At 41.0% G+C, this 17,845-nt stretch overlaps 2 protein-coding genes across 2 annotated transcripts in view; both read left to right on the forward strand.

Annotated features, from left to right (window-relative positions):
* Nucleotides 1-2,514: 2,514 nt before the first annotated feature.
* Nucleotides 2,515-17,845, forward strand: part of LOC146640647 (uncharacterized) — a 126,267-nt gene continuing 110,936 nt past the window's right edge. Inside the window, exon 1 of the mRNA XM_085399917.1 lies at nt 2,515-2,706. The gene's annotated coding sequence lies outside the window, so the exon portion shown is untranslated. The remainder of the gene's footprint in view (nt 2,707-17,845) is intronic.
* The window catches only part of LOC146640648 (protein NLRC3-like), a 47,951-nt gene continuing 32,799 nt past the window's right edge, over nt 2,694-17,845 (forward strand). The window contains exons 1-2 of the mRNA XM_085400041.1: nt 2,694-2,748; nt 9,656-9,708. Of these exons, the coding sequence (XP_085256167.1) occupies nt 9,660-9,708 (49 nt within the window). The 5' untranslated portion in view covers nt 2,694-2,748; nt 9,656-9,659. The remainder of the gene's footprint in view (nt 2,749-9,655; nt 9,709-17,845) is intronic.

Below are 17,845 nucleotides of genomic sequence, written 5' to 3' on the forward strand. Positions count from 1 at the left end.
TGGGGTCCAGGGTCCCGTCTTTGGCTTTCTCTGAAGTGGCCGGCCTCTGCAGTGGTTGGCTGGCCGCTGCACTGGACCGCTAGTACTCCTTCCCCTGGCTGTGGGAGCTCCATCTGTGGCAGCAGGTGGAGACCCATTGTGTACATCTGCTTCACCCTCGACTTTTCCCCACCACCCTTCTTTTCTGTCCCTTTTCTTTTTTCTATTCCTCTGCTTTCTTCTATCTTTCACTGATCTGGCCTTCACCCTGTCCACGCTATAACATCCACACAGGGGGCTAACGGCATTCTGGCCAGACAGGAGCTCTTAGTGGTAAATCCTGTGGTTTATGCATTTATATGACACATTTAGACCAGAAACACTGGATCTTTCTTAGGCGCAAATAATGATTTTAACTGTCTAAAACTGAACGTCAAAGCTCTTCAGAGGTGACAACAACAAACAGATCCCATCCTGGTCTGTTCCACTGCAAAGGTGGACTCCAGTCCAGACCTGGTCTACAGATCTGGTCCAGAGTCATGTTGCTATCGGGGCTGTGTGACAGTATATGCTGCTCTTCTTCACTGCAGTCATCACGTGGTTCTGTAATCAGCACAAACACAACCTGAACATCATCCACTGGATTTAGAAGATTCACAGCAGTCATTTTTATTATGAACTATGTGATTTTGTATCTGTTGTCACTGTTTTCAACTCAAAACGTGATCGTTTATTTTCTAGTTTTTTGTTTTTTTGTTTGTTTTTTTGCCTCCCATTTGGTTCTTTAGCCGTCAGAATTGTTGTCTGAAGACCAACAAGGAGACCCAATGGATTTACTTTGCCAAATAGATCATCACGGCCTTGCTTTATTGGTCCATTTGATTGACCTTTGTTGTTATTATTTATTTTATTTTCAGTTGTTACAGACGGGACAGACAGAAGCAGGCATGGAGGCTGGATCTCCTCCATGCCTGCTTCATGCCCTGGGGGCGGGGCTATGGCTCTCTACATCCTCTAGCAGACCATTACATGGGGAAACCTTTTGAATACAAGCGCGCTGATCCACACGGGTGTGCACACGGGTGTTCACTGTTCATAGACATAAACTACACCTCTATTGGTGCTATCTCCAAGCACATTGTGCGCTGTCGGTCCTGCTTGCTACACAACAGCATTCAATATTTAGTATTTACTGCTGTTTACACTTAGCTAGATTAACGTGATGGTGTTGTGTTTAGTATGTTGCTCTGTTAGTTTTGCTTGTTTTCTCTTCTTCTTCTCTTTTTAAGTTTCCTTTCTCTCTGTCCCTCTTCCCTTCTGTTTTTCTTTTCCTTCATCTTTCTTTCTCCCTTTCCTATCCCTCAGTCCCGTCTGTCCCGTCTATTTTCTAGTTGTGACCCTTTCACGCATGAATTATGACAACCTCAATCAGGATTTTGTTCTTAAGTGTTTTTATTCATCTTTAGGCATGAAAAAAGATTTTTGAACTTCATTTAAACGTGTACTTTTCAAAGAGTGTTTTTTACATGTCCAGTTAGGTGGACAACAGGTTTTGACAGGGTATGGAGGGACACATCAGTGTCCAGTGTAGTGGTTTATGTGCAAGTATACCATCAACACTGACACAAATACAAGCCTTTGAATAGCTGTAACTGTAGTGACCACTGTGTGTGAAAGAGTTAAGTGATCAGGTTTAAGAGATCAGTGATAAATCTGTGCTGTTGGATCAATAATGAAACAGACTGCTGTTAGAAATAACTCTGATTCTGCTGTTTATATCCTGATCAAATAGATGATAAATTGTTTCAGTGCGTAACTCACAGAAAGAAGCAGAACAGTTCACATCAGGCTGAAACCTCTGCAGTGTCTTCTTGGCTTCGTCTCTAAATTTTAAAGTTCTGTAGTATTTTGTAAGAAACTCCTTTAAATTGTCCTTCAAGTTTGTTTCCAGTTAATTCCTCCATATAAAGAAGAAGAAATGACTTGTGTTTATAAAGGATCTTCCTGTTGTTCCACGTTTGTTGGAGAGAAGTTATGCTTATAAGTTTCCATGTGTAACAGTCGCAATAGTGTGGTGTCTCTTTAAGACAACTTCATGTTTCGTGATGTCACAAGCATGCGCCCTGCCCTCTGTTGTATGAACGCTGCTCGCTTCATGTATGATAAGACAGCAGCCGTTCAGTGTTTCAGTCATAAAAACACTTCCTGTCACTGTGGTGGTTACAGTGACATCATGCAGTTTGTGCTTTGACCTCCAGAGGGCGACAAATCAGCACAGACAGAGAGCTCCATTCAAACTTTGCTGCCATCAGGAATAATTCTTCAAATATAATCATCAGTGTTTGAGCAGTTATGATATCAGGGACAATCTAGACATGTGTGACAATACTGAACATGTCACATGACACACCTCAAACATCATGTGATCCACTCTCAGTCTGCACTTTCAGTCATGACATCATGAATTTATGATCAGTTTAGTCCTGAAATATTCAAATGCTGCAGGGTGAAGAACAACAAAGTGCTGACACATGTTTGTGTTTCAAACAAGAAAACCAGCAGAAATAAATCATCTTTGGACAACATGACAGAGATTAGTGAGTTTCCAACTTGCACTTGAATGCAGCACAGACAGATTCTGATGTTCGTGGTTGTAAACGTGTCCTCAAACGCCGCTCTGACTCTTTCCTTCCTGCTCAAAGTTCCTCTTTTCTGAACTTGGTGTTTGTGCCTGACGCTGATCGTCTCCGTGTGGAGCTCCATGTGAAGGTAACGTTAGCAGTGTGTAATGTTTCCTGGCTAACATCAGCTGTGTGCAGCTCAGTTCCAGCACAAATGTGCCGCTCCATAGTTCACGGTAACGGACTCATGAGGTCGACCGTTAAACGCTCTCCCGCCTTTTTGTCTGTGTGCGCGGATGTGTACGTTTTTGTTACCACTGTCATCTCATCAATAGCCTATTTGTAAAAGATCTCTGTTCATAGTTTAGTTGGATTTTAAAACTCTGTAGTTGGACAGTTTTATTTTGGACTGATGCTAAAATTCTTGCTGATTGTTTCTGTCGAGGTTTTGTACTTGACATCCGCCATTTTGGATGTGATAAGCTGTAGAGAGTGCGTCCAAAAAGAGAAACCAGAAAGAGAACCTGTTTTATTAATAACCTCTTGCAAATAGAAGAATATGAAAAAAACAACAACAAATAGGATAAAACCTTTAAATTACTTGAATTTCTAAAATCACCATCATCTGTTAACACAAATTTGATCATTTCAAATTTGTGTTTTCATTTTCTCTTCCCAGTTACTTCTTTCTCATTCTCTTCATTCTCCTTGTCACCTTACGTCTCACTCCTTAACTGAAGTTATAGTTCTAACATAAGAAGTCCCACCAACGTCCTTTATTTAATCTCTATGTTGTCACAGTTATTATCATCAGATCAGACATGAGACCCAGACAACAACATAAGTTTACAAGCTAACATCATGTCAGCTAACATTAGACGATAGCATCATAAACTTTAAATTACTTTGCGTCTGATCAACAGTTTGATTACATTCTCACATCACAAGTTTATTTGCTAAGTGTGAGTCCGCCCACATTAGATCCACTTTTCAGCAGGTGGAATAATTTGTAGTACTGCTGTGTTTAGCAGCATGTTTTGCAAATTACTGCATTTTGTTTGACTTCCTTGTGAAATCCAACCCCCCCCCCCCCCCCCAATAAAATTACATAAGGTATAAATAAAAGCCAAATAAAATAAAGAAAAAATAAAATCTGCCTGGATCTCGGTACCTCCAGGAGCAGCTGGTCAGCTGACCTGAGACTGACACGGTGTGTGGAGATGAAGAAGCTCAGAGAGCTACAGCGGGGCAAGACTGTGAAAGCATTTAAAGACAAACGGCACGAATTTTAAAATGAACTCTAAAAGACACAGGCAGCCAGTGCAGGTAGGCCAGCACGGGGGTTATATGCTCTCTTTTACAAGTTCCTGTTAGGAGTCGTGCAGCAGCATTTTGAACCAGCTGCAGACGTGAGAGCAATGACTGACTGACCCCCACATAAAGTGCGTTGCAGTCCAGGTGGGAAGAAATATAAGCATGGATCACTGTTTCAAGGTGCTGCTGTGAAAGAAAAGATTTGCCAGTCGCCTTAAATGATGAAAACTGGACTTCACCACTGCTCTGATTTGGTTCTCCAATTTCAAATCACGTCCAACTTAAAACCAAGATCAGTAACAACAGGTTTAAAATAAACTTCCAGGAGTCCCAAATCTACAGAGGACTCGCAGGGACCAGTGGGTCCAAACACCAACAACTTGTTTTCTTTTTATTAAAATTTAAAAAGTTTAGAGCCAACCAAGCTTTAATGTCATCTAGGCATATCATGAGAGGTTTTATGCAGATGACACCCTTCTGCTTCAGTGGCAAATGAATTTGGCAGTCATCGGCATAACAATGAAACGAGATCCCATGCCTTCTAAAGATGGAACCCAGAGGCAATAAATACAGTAAAATGAGCAATGGCCCTAAAATTGAACCCTGTGGGACGCCGCATGACAGAGGAGCAGAAGATGATTTGGAACCGAGAAGGCTGACAGAGAAAGTTCTGACAAATAAACCTAACCAATTGAGTGCAGTGCCACCAACAGTTTTGGGAAGGTTAGTTTTAAAATGTATTCCATTACAGATTACAGAATACATGCCCCAAAATGTATTCTGTAACGTATTCCATTACGTTACTCGATGAGAGTAACGTATTCTGAATACTTTTGATTACTTAACATATTATCATGCTGTTTACAACTACATGATGTTAGGTAATCTTACACGGATGGATTAAGTGGCAGAAACACACACGGGCACAGGATAGTTGTGATGCAAGTTTATATACCAGAATAGGGAATATTTACAAGGAAGGGGGCTATATACAGTGACAGATAAAAATGTGCCAGGAGAGTAACACCGAAGAGATGAGACGAAGCCGAGGTATGCAGATGACGCACCGGAGCTACCTGACAACGAGGAACAAAACAGAGTTTACGGAGTACCGTTGATAGCCGAAAGTTAAACAAAAGTGGACGGGGAGAGTTGGAGAGCTTACTTGAAACACAAACTACAGCTGCAGCAGTGATCACAGCCTGATGGAACATAGCTCTCCGTCGCGGATCCACAGTAGCCAACACCAAAAACGAGGCAGGCGAGCAGGCAGCGGAACAGGCTAAAACAAAAGAGAAGCAGGCAAAAAGTGGATCCTTAAAACATGCAGCTCCACAGCGTGGAATCAGCAGATTCAGCTTGCACTAACACGTTACCACTTGTGACAGCAGCAATACTCCGACACCAGACGTCCGTGACTCGGCTCTATAAAACCGCTCACTGATGACGTCCGATGTGCCGCAGGTGTGCCGGAATGCCATCAAGCCCCGCCTCACCTACCTATGCCAAAAAGGAAAACAAAACCCAAACAACAACAATACACCTACCCACCACCTCCTAACACATGAATGTACTATTGCTGTGATTTATTAATATTACTGAAGGTCTGCGGCTCCAAACCGTAGTAAAGGGACCTCTGGCTAATACGTCGGGTTCGTGTCGGCTCGTAGCTGAAAACGAGCTTTACTTTGTTGTCTGGGTCAACTTTGCTAGCGAGAGACAGAGAGGCGTTGAAAGGCTGCTCCAACGGAACTTATTGTTTCGGAGGAAAACACGAACACGGTGTACAGTCGAGTCTTAACAGCTTACTTACAGCTGGGCTCATCAGGCTCTCTTCTTGGCTGAAGTGGTTATTATTATATTTACATGCTTCCAGCTCCCGTTTTTGCTCAATGACAACTCGTACTTTTCCTTTTTCTCCCTCCTCGCGCTCACAGACACATAACGGGTATGGCAGTCCATTCTCCCTGCAGCACGGACTACACTGCCCATGATGCTACATTCTTTAGAGCTATACCTGTAGCATTCTGCCTGTTAGCTTAGCACAACAACAACAACAACAAAAAGGCGCTCTCTCAGCATCACCCTGTAACCATGGCAACCGTAACGCTGCCGCCTGGAACAACAGAACGTAGCTGTCAAACAAAACCCAAACAGTCCTGACCCGCGACAATATGAAACAGGAAAGTACCGCAGTGTAATCCATTTATTTCAACAAAGTAACTGTATTCTGAATACTCCCTTTTTAAATGGTAACTGTAACGGAATATAGTTACTCATATTTTGTATTTTAAATACGTAACGGCGGTACATGTATTCTGTTACTCCCCAACACTGGCCACCAATACCCACCACATCACTTAATTGAGGAATTAGAGTATTGTGGTCTTCAGTGTCAAAAGCAGCAGTTAGGTCAAGCAAGACAAGAACAACATGGTTACCAGAATCACATGCCAGAAGGATGTCATTAAAAACCCTTAATAATGCAGATTCATTGCTAGGAAGGGTTTTAAAACCTGACTGAAAAACCTCAAGGATGCCGTTATCATCTAGTCATCTTTCAGTTGACTAAAAACAATTTTCTCTAAAACCTTGGAAACTAAAGGCAGCTTGGAAATAGGCCTATGAGTAGCTAAAACGTTGTGATCAAGGCCAGGTTTCTTAGCCCTTTGAGGTCCTCGCCAAGAAAAAAAGCAATGTAATTTTCTTTTTTGCATTCCTTATTGAGTTGGGTGAGTAATAACCACAATCATTTTTTTCAATAGACCCTGTAGTTTTTAAAATATTGATCTGTACCAAACGGTTGAGTGTCATGCAAATACAAGTACATTAGATAATACAGTTGAAAAAAATTAAATAAAGTGCCGAATTAAAATTAAATGAATAACAAAACCTATCCAGGGCATTTATTTCTAGCAGCATGCCAGTGAACATTGCTGTTTTCATTCCATCAAAGGACAGTATAATATCAAACAACAAAATACATAGTTTTTTCATCTGCAAATGTGAAAAATGTGATACAGCACAAAATACTCACATTCAGGCCACTTCTGATTGAATGCTACTGTGCAAAATCATTTTTGTTTTTTTAAAAAAAGAGAAAAAAAGTGCAAATCAAGCACATCTGCTTGTGGTTTTGGTCATTGGGGTCTTAAGGTGTAGCATTTATTCTGTGGTCTTGGAGAGCTGGATCATGTTAATCAAATTAACACTTAATTTGATTTATCAACAGCAATGGATAAACAATGATTTTATAGCAAATAATCAACATTAATAACATTTAGGTTATGTTAGCATTAGCACCATGAAGGGACAAATCAACTGTTCGGCTGACTACTTTTTAAAAAAAAAAAATTAAATATTTAATTTCACTTTCTTAATGCTGTCAAGTGACATACATCTGTTTAGTAAGTCCTCTAACACTATCATATATCAAAATTATATCTTCCTATCTTAGTTTAATCAAAAACACTGAAAATATGTTGGATGTTTTTTTTTTGTTTCTGACTTCCTGTTTGGGAGAGGTATAAGAAGAGCCAACCGTTTACATTCACAGCGCCTTCTGGTGGATTTTTTTGGCATTACAGATGTAAACCAGGCCATCTGTCAGCTCTTTGTTACTTCGGAAACATGGCTTAAACAATTTCTCTTCCACGACGCAATCCGATAAAAACCGATCTCTTTATCCGTCGGCTTCCTGTGGCTGTCATGCGACTATTGCACTTAATAATACAACAGCTTCTTGTCATTCTTTGTGTGTCTTTTTATCGCTGTGTGACTGTTTTCATGTGAAAGCCTGCTTGCACTAGTACCGCTTGCCACTCGTTCCCAGAATCCTTTGCGCTTTTACCCTGGACTGACGTCACATTTTCAGTCTCTATAATGGCAGTTGATGATGGATGTGGCTCTGATGCAGCCGTGGTAGCTGCTGATAATCACGATGCTATCAGGTACTGGCAAAAAGGAGGAAATCTGTCTTAGCACATTTGCGCCGCTGTGTGTTTTTGTGGTCTTCTTTTGGAACTATTTCAGTGAGTTTTAGTCGGAGTGCGGTGAAACTTGGTGTTTGGAATCGGTGATAGCTCTGGGAGCTAACTAGCCTTTCTTTAGCCGATTACATGAAGTCTGTTTGGTTTTGTTTGTTTATGGACTTTTGGGCATTTATGTAACTACTCTTTTAATCATTGCTTGTTTCGTGTGTTTGGTGGTTGTAGAAATGTTTTCTATCAGACTTTAGCAGAGATTTCTGTGGATACCACACATGTCTTTTGCCCCCGGTACGGGAGCGTGGGGCTTATTAAAGTAAATTTGTAAGAATCAGCAATTTATTTAAGCTTTTCTCTCTTTTTCATTTTCTTTTGCTAACTGTGTTTAATAGGAACGTGGTCATTGAGAGCATCTCAGTCGGTGCTGCTGTTTCCTGTGTCTGTACAGAGTTTGATCTTCAGCACATGATGTTCGTCTGTCTCTGCATCTGTTTCTCTGACTGCAGCTGTGTTTGGAACATCCAATCCTCCAACACCTCAACTCTGCTGATCCTTACTTACACTTATTTTCCACCCTGATTTACGAATAAATTCTTTACAAATCCTACCATGTGAATTCATGGATTTTTTTTTTTTTCACATTCTGTCTCTCACAGTTGAAGTGTACCTCTGGTGCAAATTACTGACCTCTGTCATCATTTTAGGTGGGGGAACTTGCACAATCGGTGGCTGACTAAATACTTTTTTGCCCCACTGTAAAATCAAAATTCACGTTTTATGCAACTGAAGTGTTTCATTATGTAGGCTACAGAACATAATTCAGTTATAGACGATATATGAAACATGTATACTTACTGCATTTGAATCATTTAAACCATATGTGATATAAACACCTCCATGTGTGTTTGAAAAAACAAACGCTTTGATTTTGACACCCCAAGAAAATCTTCCTAGATCTGCACGTGTTCAGAGTAAGAGCCGAATAAACAGCAGCAGAAGCTGATTGATGAACAGCTGAATGACATATCAGCTGTAGCTGCAGCATCTGCACAGAGTTTGATTGGCTAACGCTGATTTGTTTGTTTTTTCAAACAGTACAGCAGAGAGAGAGAGGAGGAGATGAAGAGTGCAGCAGATTGATGAGACAGTGAAGCATCTGACAGAGCAGAGCCAGTTTAAAGGAGCCTCACAAGCTCACACATGACAGCTTCATCAACATGGAGCTCTGAGTGTTTATTAAAGGATCATTGGACGCTCTGACACAGCTGACTGCAGCCTTTAGCTGTGAGCACACAGTGTCTCACATTTACATTCACTTCCCTGTCAAACTCAATAACTTTAAACAGCTGCTGTTATCAGGTGAAGATAGCAAAGCTTTCAGGGCTGAGCCCCAGTGTTTCAGGATAATGGCCCCAGAGACCACAGTCACATATGTGGGGAAGGATTTTAAGTTTAAAACTTCCTTTAAGCACTAACAGCAGAGACGCACAAAGTCGCAGACAGGGAACAAAGTATTTTAGGTTTGTATTGTCAGATTATTTAATCATTATACTGAACAAATATGTGAAAAAGTAAAAACCTCTATTATGATGAGGTTATCACTACATTCACATGTCATCGATGTGTTCTTTCACACAGATCAGTTTCAGTGTGTGTGGCCCGTACACTAAACCATGACACAAATTCATATGATGTGACACCCAGACTGTGTTCACTGTTTCTTTTGGTAAAATCATCTTCTCGTGTTTTTAATAGCAAGATGATGGAAGAACCTAAAGAACAGCCAGCCAAAGCAGCTCCATCAGCAGGTAGGAGATCAGTGCTTTGTATGATGAGACGTATGGATGTATAGACTTCAGGCAGATTCTTTTTTGTAACTGTGACAAGTACATAAAATTCACGAGTTGTAACCTGTCCTAATCTTTGCCTTAATCTTTCTGTGGGACATTAATATAACATGAGAACTTCCAGTCTAAGGAGTTTGGCAGAGAAACAACTGGACTTTTTTGTACTTTGAACCCACATATGAGGTTAAAACGATGCCACCTTAAAATGAAACTGAAGAAATATTGAAACTGAAACAAATGTATTGAAAGTGAAATGATAGTGAAAAAACATAAATATAGAAATTTAAAGAAAAAACTCACTGTTCATGTGGTTTTCACACTTACATCGTTTTTTTCCACGTACAGTTATTTTTTCAGCTTCAATTAGTTGGCACTGCTTCGGCATCTGAGGGTGCGCTTGAGGGGCGGGGCTTCAGAGCCACATATATGAGCCACATATGTTTGCGCACATTATATTGCTGACCAGTGACTGTAGAAATCATGGACGACCTAATATCTGCAGCAGCCGCAGTCATGAAGAAACTTGCGTTCTCTGAACGGCACATAGAGCGGGGACGCTGAGAGGAGGTCCAGCGTTTACCGACTGTTTCAAACTGACAGACTCAGGTGTTCTTCAGTGTCTGCCTGACAGAAGGACCTGAGAGCCGCCACAATATTTTTGGTAAGTGAAAGGTGTTTGTAAGCTAATCTGTAGCTAACATCCTTAGCTAGCTAGCTAAGATGGGCACTCGGCTATCGGCAAAACTTGTTTTGTAAAGTTTGTTTAGCTAACCCGTGCAGGTGAACGAAATGAGCAGAAACGCACCGGGCTGCTCAGTCAGTAACTAACCACAGTTACTGTACTTTTATTATGAGTATTACACTGTAAGAGCAACAGGCTGCACTCTGCTGCAGCTCCTGTGCAGAGCTGATTATTCAATATGTGCAAACAGCAGCATGTTTTCACTCTTTTGCCACATCTGTAAGGATATTAACACATATTTTAAAAAAGGCTTGCACTTCAGTAACCCCTCATTAATCATTAATTACAGATTAAATAGCAAAGCCTAATATTTATGTACTCAAACCAAATACTTCTGCTTGGCAGCTTAAGTTAAAATGTGTGTTTCATTTTTCCTCGGATTACATTTTTAGCACTGACTCTGTGTATTGTTTTTACTAAGTTTGTTTCAAATATTCAGGTTAAATAAAACAGTCTGAATCATTCTTATTGAGGTAAGTTCACAAAGTTACATGTGCAGTACAGCTTACATCCTTTGAGAGGGAAAAAAGCATTAATATTTGTTATGATACCTCTGTATGTTGGTGACCACGGTGCAGCAGCAGACTGAACCAGGACTGAAACCTGCTCCGTCTGCTCATGTATGCAGATTCACATTCACAAAGCACCAACAACTCAAAGGTTAACATTATATTGGAAAATCTGTTGGTATATACGGCTTTAAAAAATAAACAGCTCGTATGTGAGCAGAGCTGAAGAACTAAAGAAATGTAAGAGAAGAACTTCAGATCCTGGGTGTGTGAGGACAGAAGGATCAGCTCTATTTCAGATTTGAGATAAACTTTATATTTCAGTTTGTGATGGTTCTGTTCTCTTTGTGATTACAGGAGCTGCCCTCAGATTCAGACCTCAACACCACCCAGTGACAGCAGACAGATCATCCAACATGTTCACATGTTAACTGCAGAATGAACTGATGCAAACAGTACAAAGGTTAAAGCACCACATGTGCTGTAGTGAAAGCTGCAGCTGTTTTATTGATAAAAACAAAGTCAAAAGGATTAATCACCCATGTATCATATGAATGTTGGGTTTTTCTCTGTATCTGTTATTGTACGATCTACTGTACAATATAAAGCACCTTCAGGTGACTGTTGTTGTGATTTGGCGCTATATGAATAAAATTGAATTAAATTGAAATGTAACTGTGTCACTATATATCAGCATTAACAGGACCTCAGCTTGGTGTTTCACAAAGCTGCTGATCTCAGACCTGCACAGCTTCCGTTTTAAACACTGAATGTACTCAGCTGCATGAAGAGCACGTTTGAGTTTCTCTGACACAATTAAATAAAAACTGATGAAGGTCAAAGGTCGTCACTTGTATGTCGAACTACAGACTTGTCATCTGGAATTCTTTCACAGTTTGCAAATTTGCAAATAGTGTGTTATTTACCATTAAGTGATTCAGAGTCATTCATACCAGAGTAACCAGAGAGGATCATATATTTTTAAATATATAACTATCCACAGGACTGAATATAATATCTCTAAGTAAAAGTCCAGAGACTCTGAGGATTATCCAAGTATTTATAACATTACACAAAGCAAAGTTCTCCATCACACAACGCTCAAAAAGAGATTTCTAAGCCGAGTATGCATCATTCTCGGACTCCTCTCATACTGCCAATAAACTCTTCCAGCTCCTCCTCCCCTCCAGGAGGCGCTACAGGAGCCTTCAGACTAAAACCAGCAGGTTTAGGAACAGCTTCTTCCCCACAGCTGTCACCCTACTGAACTCAGTCCCCGCTGAGCCTTTCCATCCACACTCACCTAACCCTTCTACACTCCTCCTCCCAGTGACCATGATCCTTTCATTATCAACATTCACCACGTTGGTTACTGCTGTAGTTTTAGGACACTGACATGGTGTAGTCTCTGTTATAGTGCCTACACTGTTATAGTCTGTTCAGAGAGCTACGCTTCCACTACTGTAGATATTTTCATAGCACTCTGTAGATCTGTTTACCTCACAGTGCTTCATCTTTATATATGTATATTTGTTCATAGTATACCTGTATACTTGCCCGTCTGCAGAGGTGGGTAGTAACGAGTTACATTTACTCCATTATATTTACTTGAGTAAGTTTTTGGAAAAAAAATTTACTTTTAAAGTACCCTTTTTGCACGATACTTTTTACTTTTACTTGAGTACATTTGTGAAGAAGAAACGGTACTTTTACTCTGCTACATTTCCAAAATTTGACTCGTTACTTTTTAAAAAATAATTAGTTTAACACATTAGATAACATGCCGCCAGTGGAGTTTCCGGTAACTTTTTTACCAATCAGATGTGGCCATGCAGTCACATGACCAGCTTGAAACTGTGGCGGGCAGAGCGGCCCAAGCGTTTCAAAGTAGCGGACACATGGAAAGAAGACACACATGAAAACATGGCAAAGCCAGTTGTCTACGCTAGAGCTGAAGAGGATGAACAGCATTTTCCTCACATACAAAGAATGTTTCGCTTAAAGGCAAGGCAAGGCAAGGCAAATTTATTTGTATAGCACAATTCAACAACAAGGTGATTCAAAGTGCTTTACAGAGACATTAGAAACAAAAACAAATAAAAAGCATGATTTAAAATTGATTAAAACAAGCAAACAAACAAACAAACAAACAAAACAGTATATAAAATCAAAACAGATAAAATCAGAACAGTAGATAAAATCAGTAGTTAATGTAAGTTTTGAAATTTATGCTTAAAAGTGTGGATTTGGTGCTTTATTCAAATGCAGCTGAGAACAGGTGAGTCTTCAACCTGGATTTAAATAAACTGTGTTTCAGCTGATCTGAGGCTTTCTGGGAGTTTGTTCCAGATATAAGGAGCATAAAAGCTGAATGCAGCTTCTCCGTGTCTGGTTCTGACTCTGGGAACTGATAAAAGACCGGATCCAGATGACCTGAGGGATCTGGAAGGTTCATACTGGGTCAGGAGGTCACTGATGTATTTTGGTCCTAAACCATTCAGAGCTTTATAGACCAGCATCAGAACTTTAAAGTCTATCCTCTGACGGACAGGCAGCCAGTGTAAAGACCTCAGAGCTGGACTGATGTGGTCCACTTTTTTGGTCTTAGTGAGGACTCGAGCAGCAGAGTTCTGAATGAGCTGTAGTTGTCTGACTGATTTTTTTTTAGGTAGACCTGTAAAGATGCTGTTACAGTAGTCAAGCCTACTAAAGATGAATGCATGGACTAGTTTTTCCAGGTCCTGTTGAGACATCAGATCTTTTATCCTTGAAACATTCTTGAGGTGATAGTAAGCTGACTTTGTTATTGTCTTAATGTGTTTTTCTAAGTTTAGGTCTGCATCCATCACTACACCCAAATTTCTCGCCTGGTTTGTGGTTTTTAGATGTATAGATTGAAGTTCTCTGGTGACCTGTAATCGTTTTTCTTTGGCGCCAAAGACTATTACCTCAGTTTTGTTTTTGTTTAGCTGGAGAAAATTGTACGGGGCCTTGGTCTCCTGGTGACATTGTGATATATATTTGTGTGTCATCTGCATAGCTACGACAGTTTATTTTGTTGTTCTTTATAATCTGTGCCAGTGGGAGCATGTAAATGTTAAACAGAAAGGGTCCCAAGATGGAACCTTGGGGAACTCCACATGTGATACTTGTCTGCTCAGATGTGAAGTTACCTATTGATACAAAGTATTTCCTGTTTTCTAAGTATGTTTTGAACCAGTTTAGTACAGTTCTTGAAAGACCTGCCCAGTTCTCCAGTCGTTTGAGTAATATGTTGTGGTCAACTGTATCAAATGCTGCACTGAGATCCAGTAAAACTAAAACTGACATTTTTCCACTGTCTGTATTCAGACATATGTCATTAAACACTTTGGTCAGAGCGGTTTCAGTGCTGTGGTTCTGTCTAAAACCTGACTGGAAGGCATCGTAGTAGTTATTCTGTTTTAAGAAGTAACTGAGCTGTTGAGAAACTGCTTTTTCAATGATCTTACTTAAAAATGAGAGATTTGAGATCGGCCTGTAGTTGTTCATTTGTGTCTTGTCAAGATTGTCCTTTTTCAGTATAGGTTTGATTACAGCAGTTTTTAGTGATTCTGGAAACACACCTGATAATAAAGAAAAGTTGACGATCTGTAACAGGTCTGACTCTAAAGTCTTTGAGACCTTTTTGAAAAAACTTGTTGGCAGGACATCTAAACAGCAGGAGGAGGAGTTCAGTTGACCTAAGATGTCCTCCAGGTCTTTGCTGTTAATAGGTTGAAACTGTTTCATGGTGTTTAAACAGTTTTTTGGTGGACACAGTACATATCCTGGATCTGCTGTTGATGTACCAATTGCTTGTCTAATTTTTTGGATTTTTTCTGTGAAGAATTTGGCAAAGTCATTGCAGGCCATGGTCGAATGAAGTTCAGCTGCCACTGACACAGGAGGGTTCGTTAGCCTGTCAACTGTAGAAAATAAGACCCGAGCATTATGGCTGTTTTTAGTGATGATGTCAGAGAAGTAGGACCTCCTTGCACTCCTCAGTTGTAAATTAAAATTGTGAAGTTTCTCTTTATAGATGTCATAGTGAACCTGCTCAGCTTTCCTACACTCTCTTTTTTCATTTTTCACCAGTGTGGAGTTTCTTCATGGAGACTTTTTCCTTTCAGAGATAACCTTCACCTTAATGGGAGCAATAGTGTCCATTACATTTAACATGTTAGCATTGAAGCTATTGACGAGCTCATTGACTGACCCTCTGGACAGGTCAGGTGTTAATGGGAAGACCTGGTAAAAAATTGCACTACTGTGTTCAGTTATACACCGTTTTGTGATCACTGTTGTTGATATATTTGTGTGGGCTGAGATTTTACTTTCAAAGAAAACACAGTAATGATCAGACAGGCCCACATCAGACACAGTAACCTTTGAAATGCTCAGGCCCTTGGAGATCAGTAGGTCAAGAGTGTGTCCTCTATTATGTGTGGCCTCTGTTACATGCTGAGTCAGCCCAAAGTTGCCCAGAGTGTTACTCAGGTCTTTAGTCCCTTTGTCCTGAGGGTTGTCCACATGGATGTTAAAATCCCCAACAATAATTACACAGTCGAAATCAACACAGATCACAGACAGCAGTTCACTGAGGTCATTAAAAAAGTCTGTGCAGTATTTGGGAGGCCTGTAAACATTAAGAAACACAACTTTGGATGGGGCCTTCAGCTGTAAAGCCACATATTCAAAAGACTGAAAACTTCCAGGAGATAGCTGCTTACATTGAAATGATTCATTAAATAAGACAGCAACCCCTCCTCCTCTCCTGCTCACCCTGGCCTCACTGATAAAACTGTAGTTAGGAGGGCTCGTCTCGATGAGAACAGCTCCACTGTTACTTTGGTCCAACCAAGTTTCAGTTAAAAACATAAAATCAAGGCTGTGCTCAGTGATTAAATCATTAATTAAAAATGTTTTCCCAGCTAAAGATCTAACGTTTAATAAAGCCAACTTAAGTGTTTTAGAGGTATTACTTGTCCCCTCGTGTTTGGGAGCAGTCTGTGGCACACAAGGTATGTTTACTATGTTTAAAGATCTTTTAGAGTGCACCTCTCTGTGTTTTGACCAGGCCACATGTCTCCTTCTGTCACCTAAAAGTACAGAGATTTTAAAACCTTCTAGTAAACAGGGTCCCAGCTTCTCCTGGGAAAAGTCACCACTGCCATAATCCTCGCAGCCCGGACCCTAAACACATCAGACTGTGGAGACAGAGCGTGAAGGTGGTAAGGAGGAACTAAGGGGGGCGAGGCTGGGCAATGTGACTTCGATTGCTCTGATGAGGGCGGGGCTCGATGGCGAACCTTTGGCCGCTCTGGTGGGGGGTTTATGGGGGACAAAAAGGGATTGGGCCGGGGGGTAGATCTGAGCCCAGCATTGACTCGCTCCATCATCTCCTCAGTGAATTTCAGGTGTGGGGAGGAGGGAGAAAGGGAGGGGGAGGAGGGTGATGGCCTGTCAGGGGTTTGGGGGACTGGGGAAGATCGTGGTCCCTGGTCCTGGTCGTTGGTGTTGTTGAGAGAGTTGGAGGCAAATAGGGACCCCTCTTCTTGCCTCAGATGTCTCTCCTTTCTGAGGCTCTTCCCGGGTGGGGGCAGATGGAGCTCCTCCTCAAGGTTTCTGCTGGGCTTTGTCTGTTCTTGGAGTACTGTTTGTTCCTCTTTATGAGATAACTCCTCGTTTATCTCAGCCTTGGCACCAAGCACATATGGATGACGTATGGAATAAAACAAGTTGGAGGTGAACAGTTTCACCCCTGACTTGTTAAAATTAAATCCATTTGCTTTAAACAGATGCCTGCGTTCCCAAAAAATATTAAAGTTGTTGATAAAATGCACCAAGTGGTCAGTACATGCTGATATAAGCCATTTATTCAGTGTAAACAACCTGCTGAATCTCTCGTCTCCTCCTCTGACCGGCGGTACAGGTCCACTGATGAATACAGCTGCATTCAGAGAGTTTACAGTATTTAGTAATCCAGTAAAGTCCCGTTTCAGAACCTCCGACTGTTGTTTGGACACATCGTTTGACCCTGTATGCAGAACAATGTTTGTCACAGTTGGATATTCATCTGCAATTTGAAGAATTCTCTCCTTCAGGTTGTTGACCATATCGTTAGGAAAGCAGAGGACTTTAGTGTTCTTACCGCACATCCTTTGTACATCCTTTACGGCAGAGTCACCCACAATCAGAGTTTCAGGCCTAGCCTTTAGCTTTCCCTGTGGTCTTTTACTTTTCAACAGATTTTCAGACCTTACTTCGCTGCTTTTAGATGGATGTTTGTCCGATATAGATCCAGGGTCCTTTGATAGTGGAGCAAATCTGTTGTGCAGTTTCACATTCAGTTGTTTTGGAGGTTTGTTGTTAACCTTCCTATTCACTGTTGTCCAGTCCTGTTTCCTCTCGTATACAGGGGTAGAAGAGCTTCTCTGTCTCATAGGAAGTGAAGGCCAGTCGGTTTCAGAGATTTCAGCTCGCTGTGCTCTGCCCGTGATACGTCCTCCGCCTTCCAGGAGACATGATTTATGTCTTGGTTTTGCACCAAGACAGTCCAAGGGGGGATTATCACTTGAGGATTTATAATAATGCACAGAGTCTACTTTCTTGGTCATGTTATCTGTGCTCCTTAGCTGTGTACTAGCTTGCTCATCGCCATTGTTTTGAATCAAAGGCAAGGTTGTTTCATTTCCACACAGTCCATTTACCTCCACGTTTACTTCTAAGCGATGAATTTTTGTCTCCAGTACTGCAATCTTCTGCAGGAGGCTGTGGTAGTCATCTGTGGATAGGGAAGGCATCTTGTTGCTAGTTAGCCTAGCGG

The sequence above is a fragment of the Rhamphochromis longiceps genome, unplaced genomic scaffold (genome assembly GCF_057381845.1).
Source record: "Rhamphochromis longiceps isolate RC_006_pf unplaced genomic scaffold, R_longiceps_female_GT1.1 unmapped_scaffold_4, whole genome shotgun sequence".
Lineage (NCBI taxonomy): Eukaryota > Metazoa > Chordata > Actinopteri > Cichliformes > Cichlidae > Rhamphochromis > Rhamphochromis longiceps.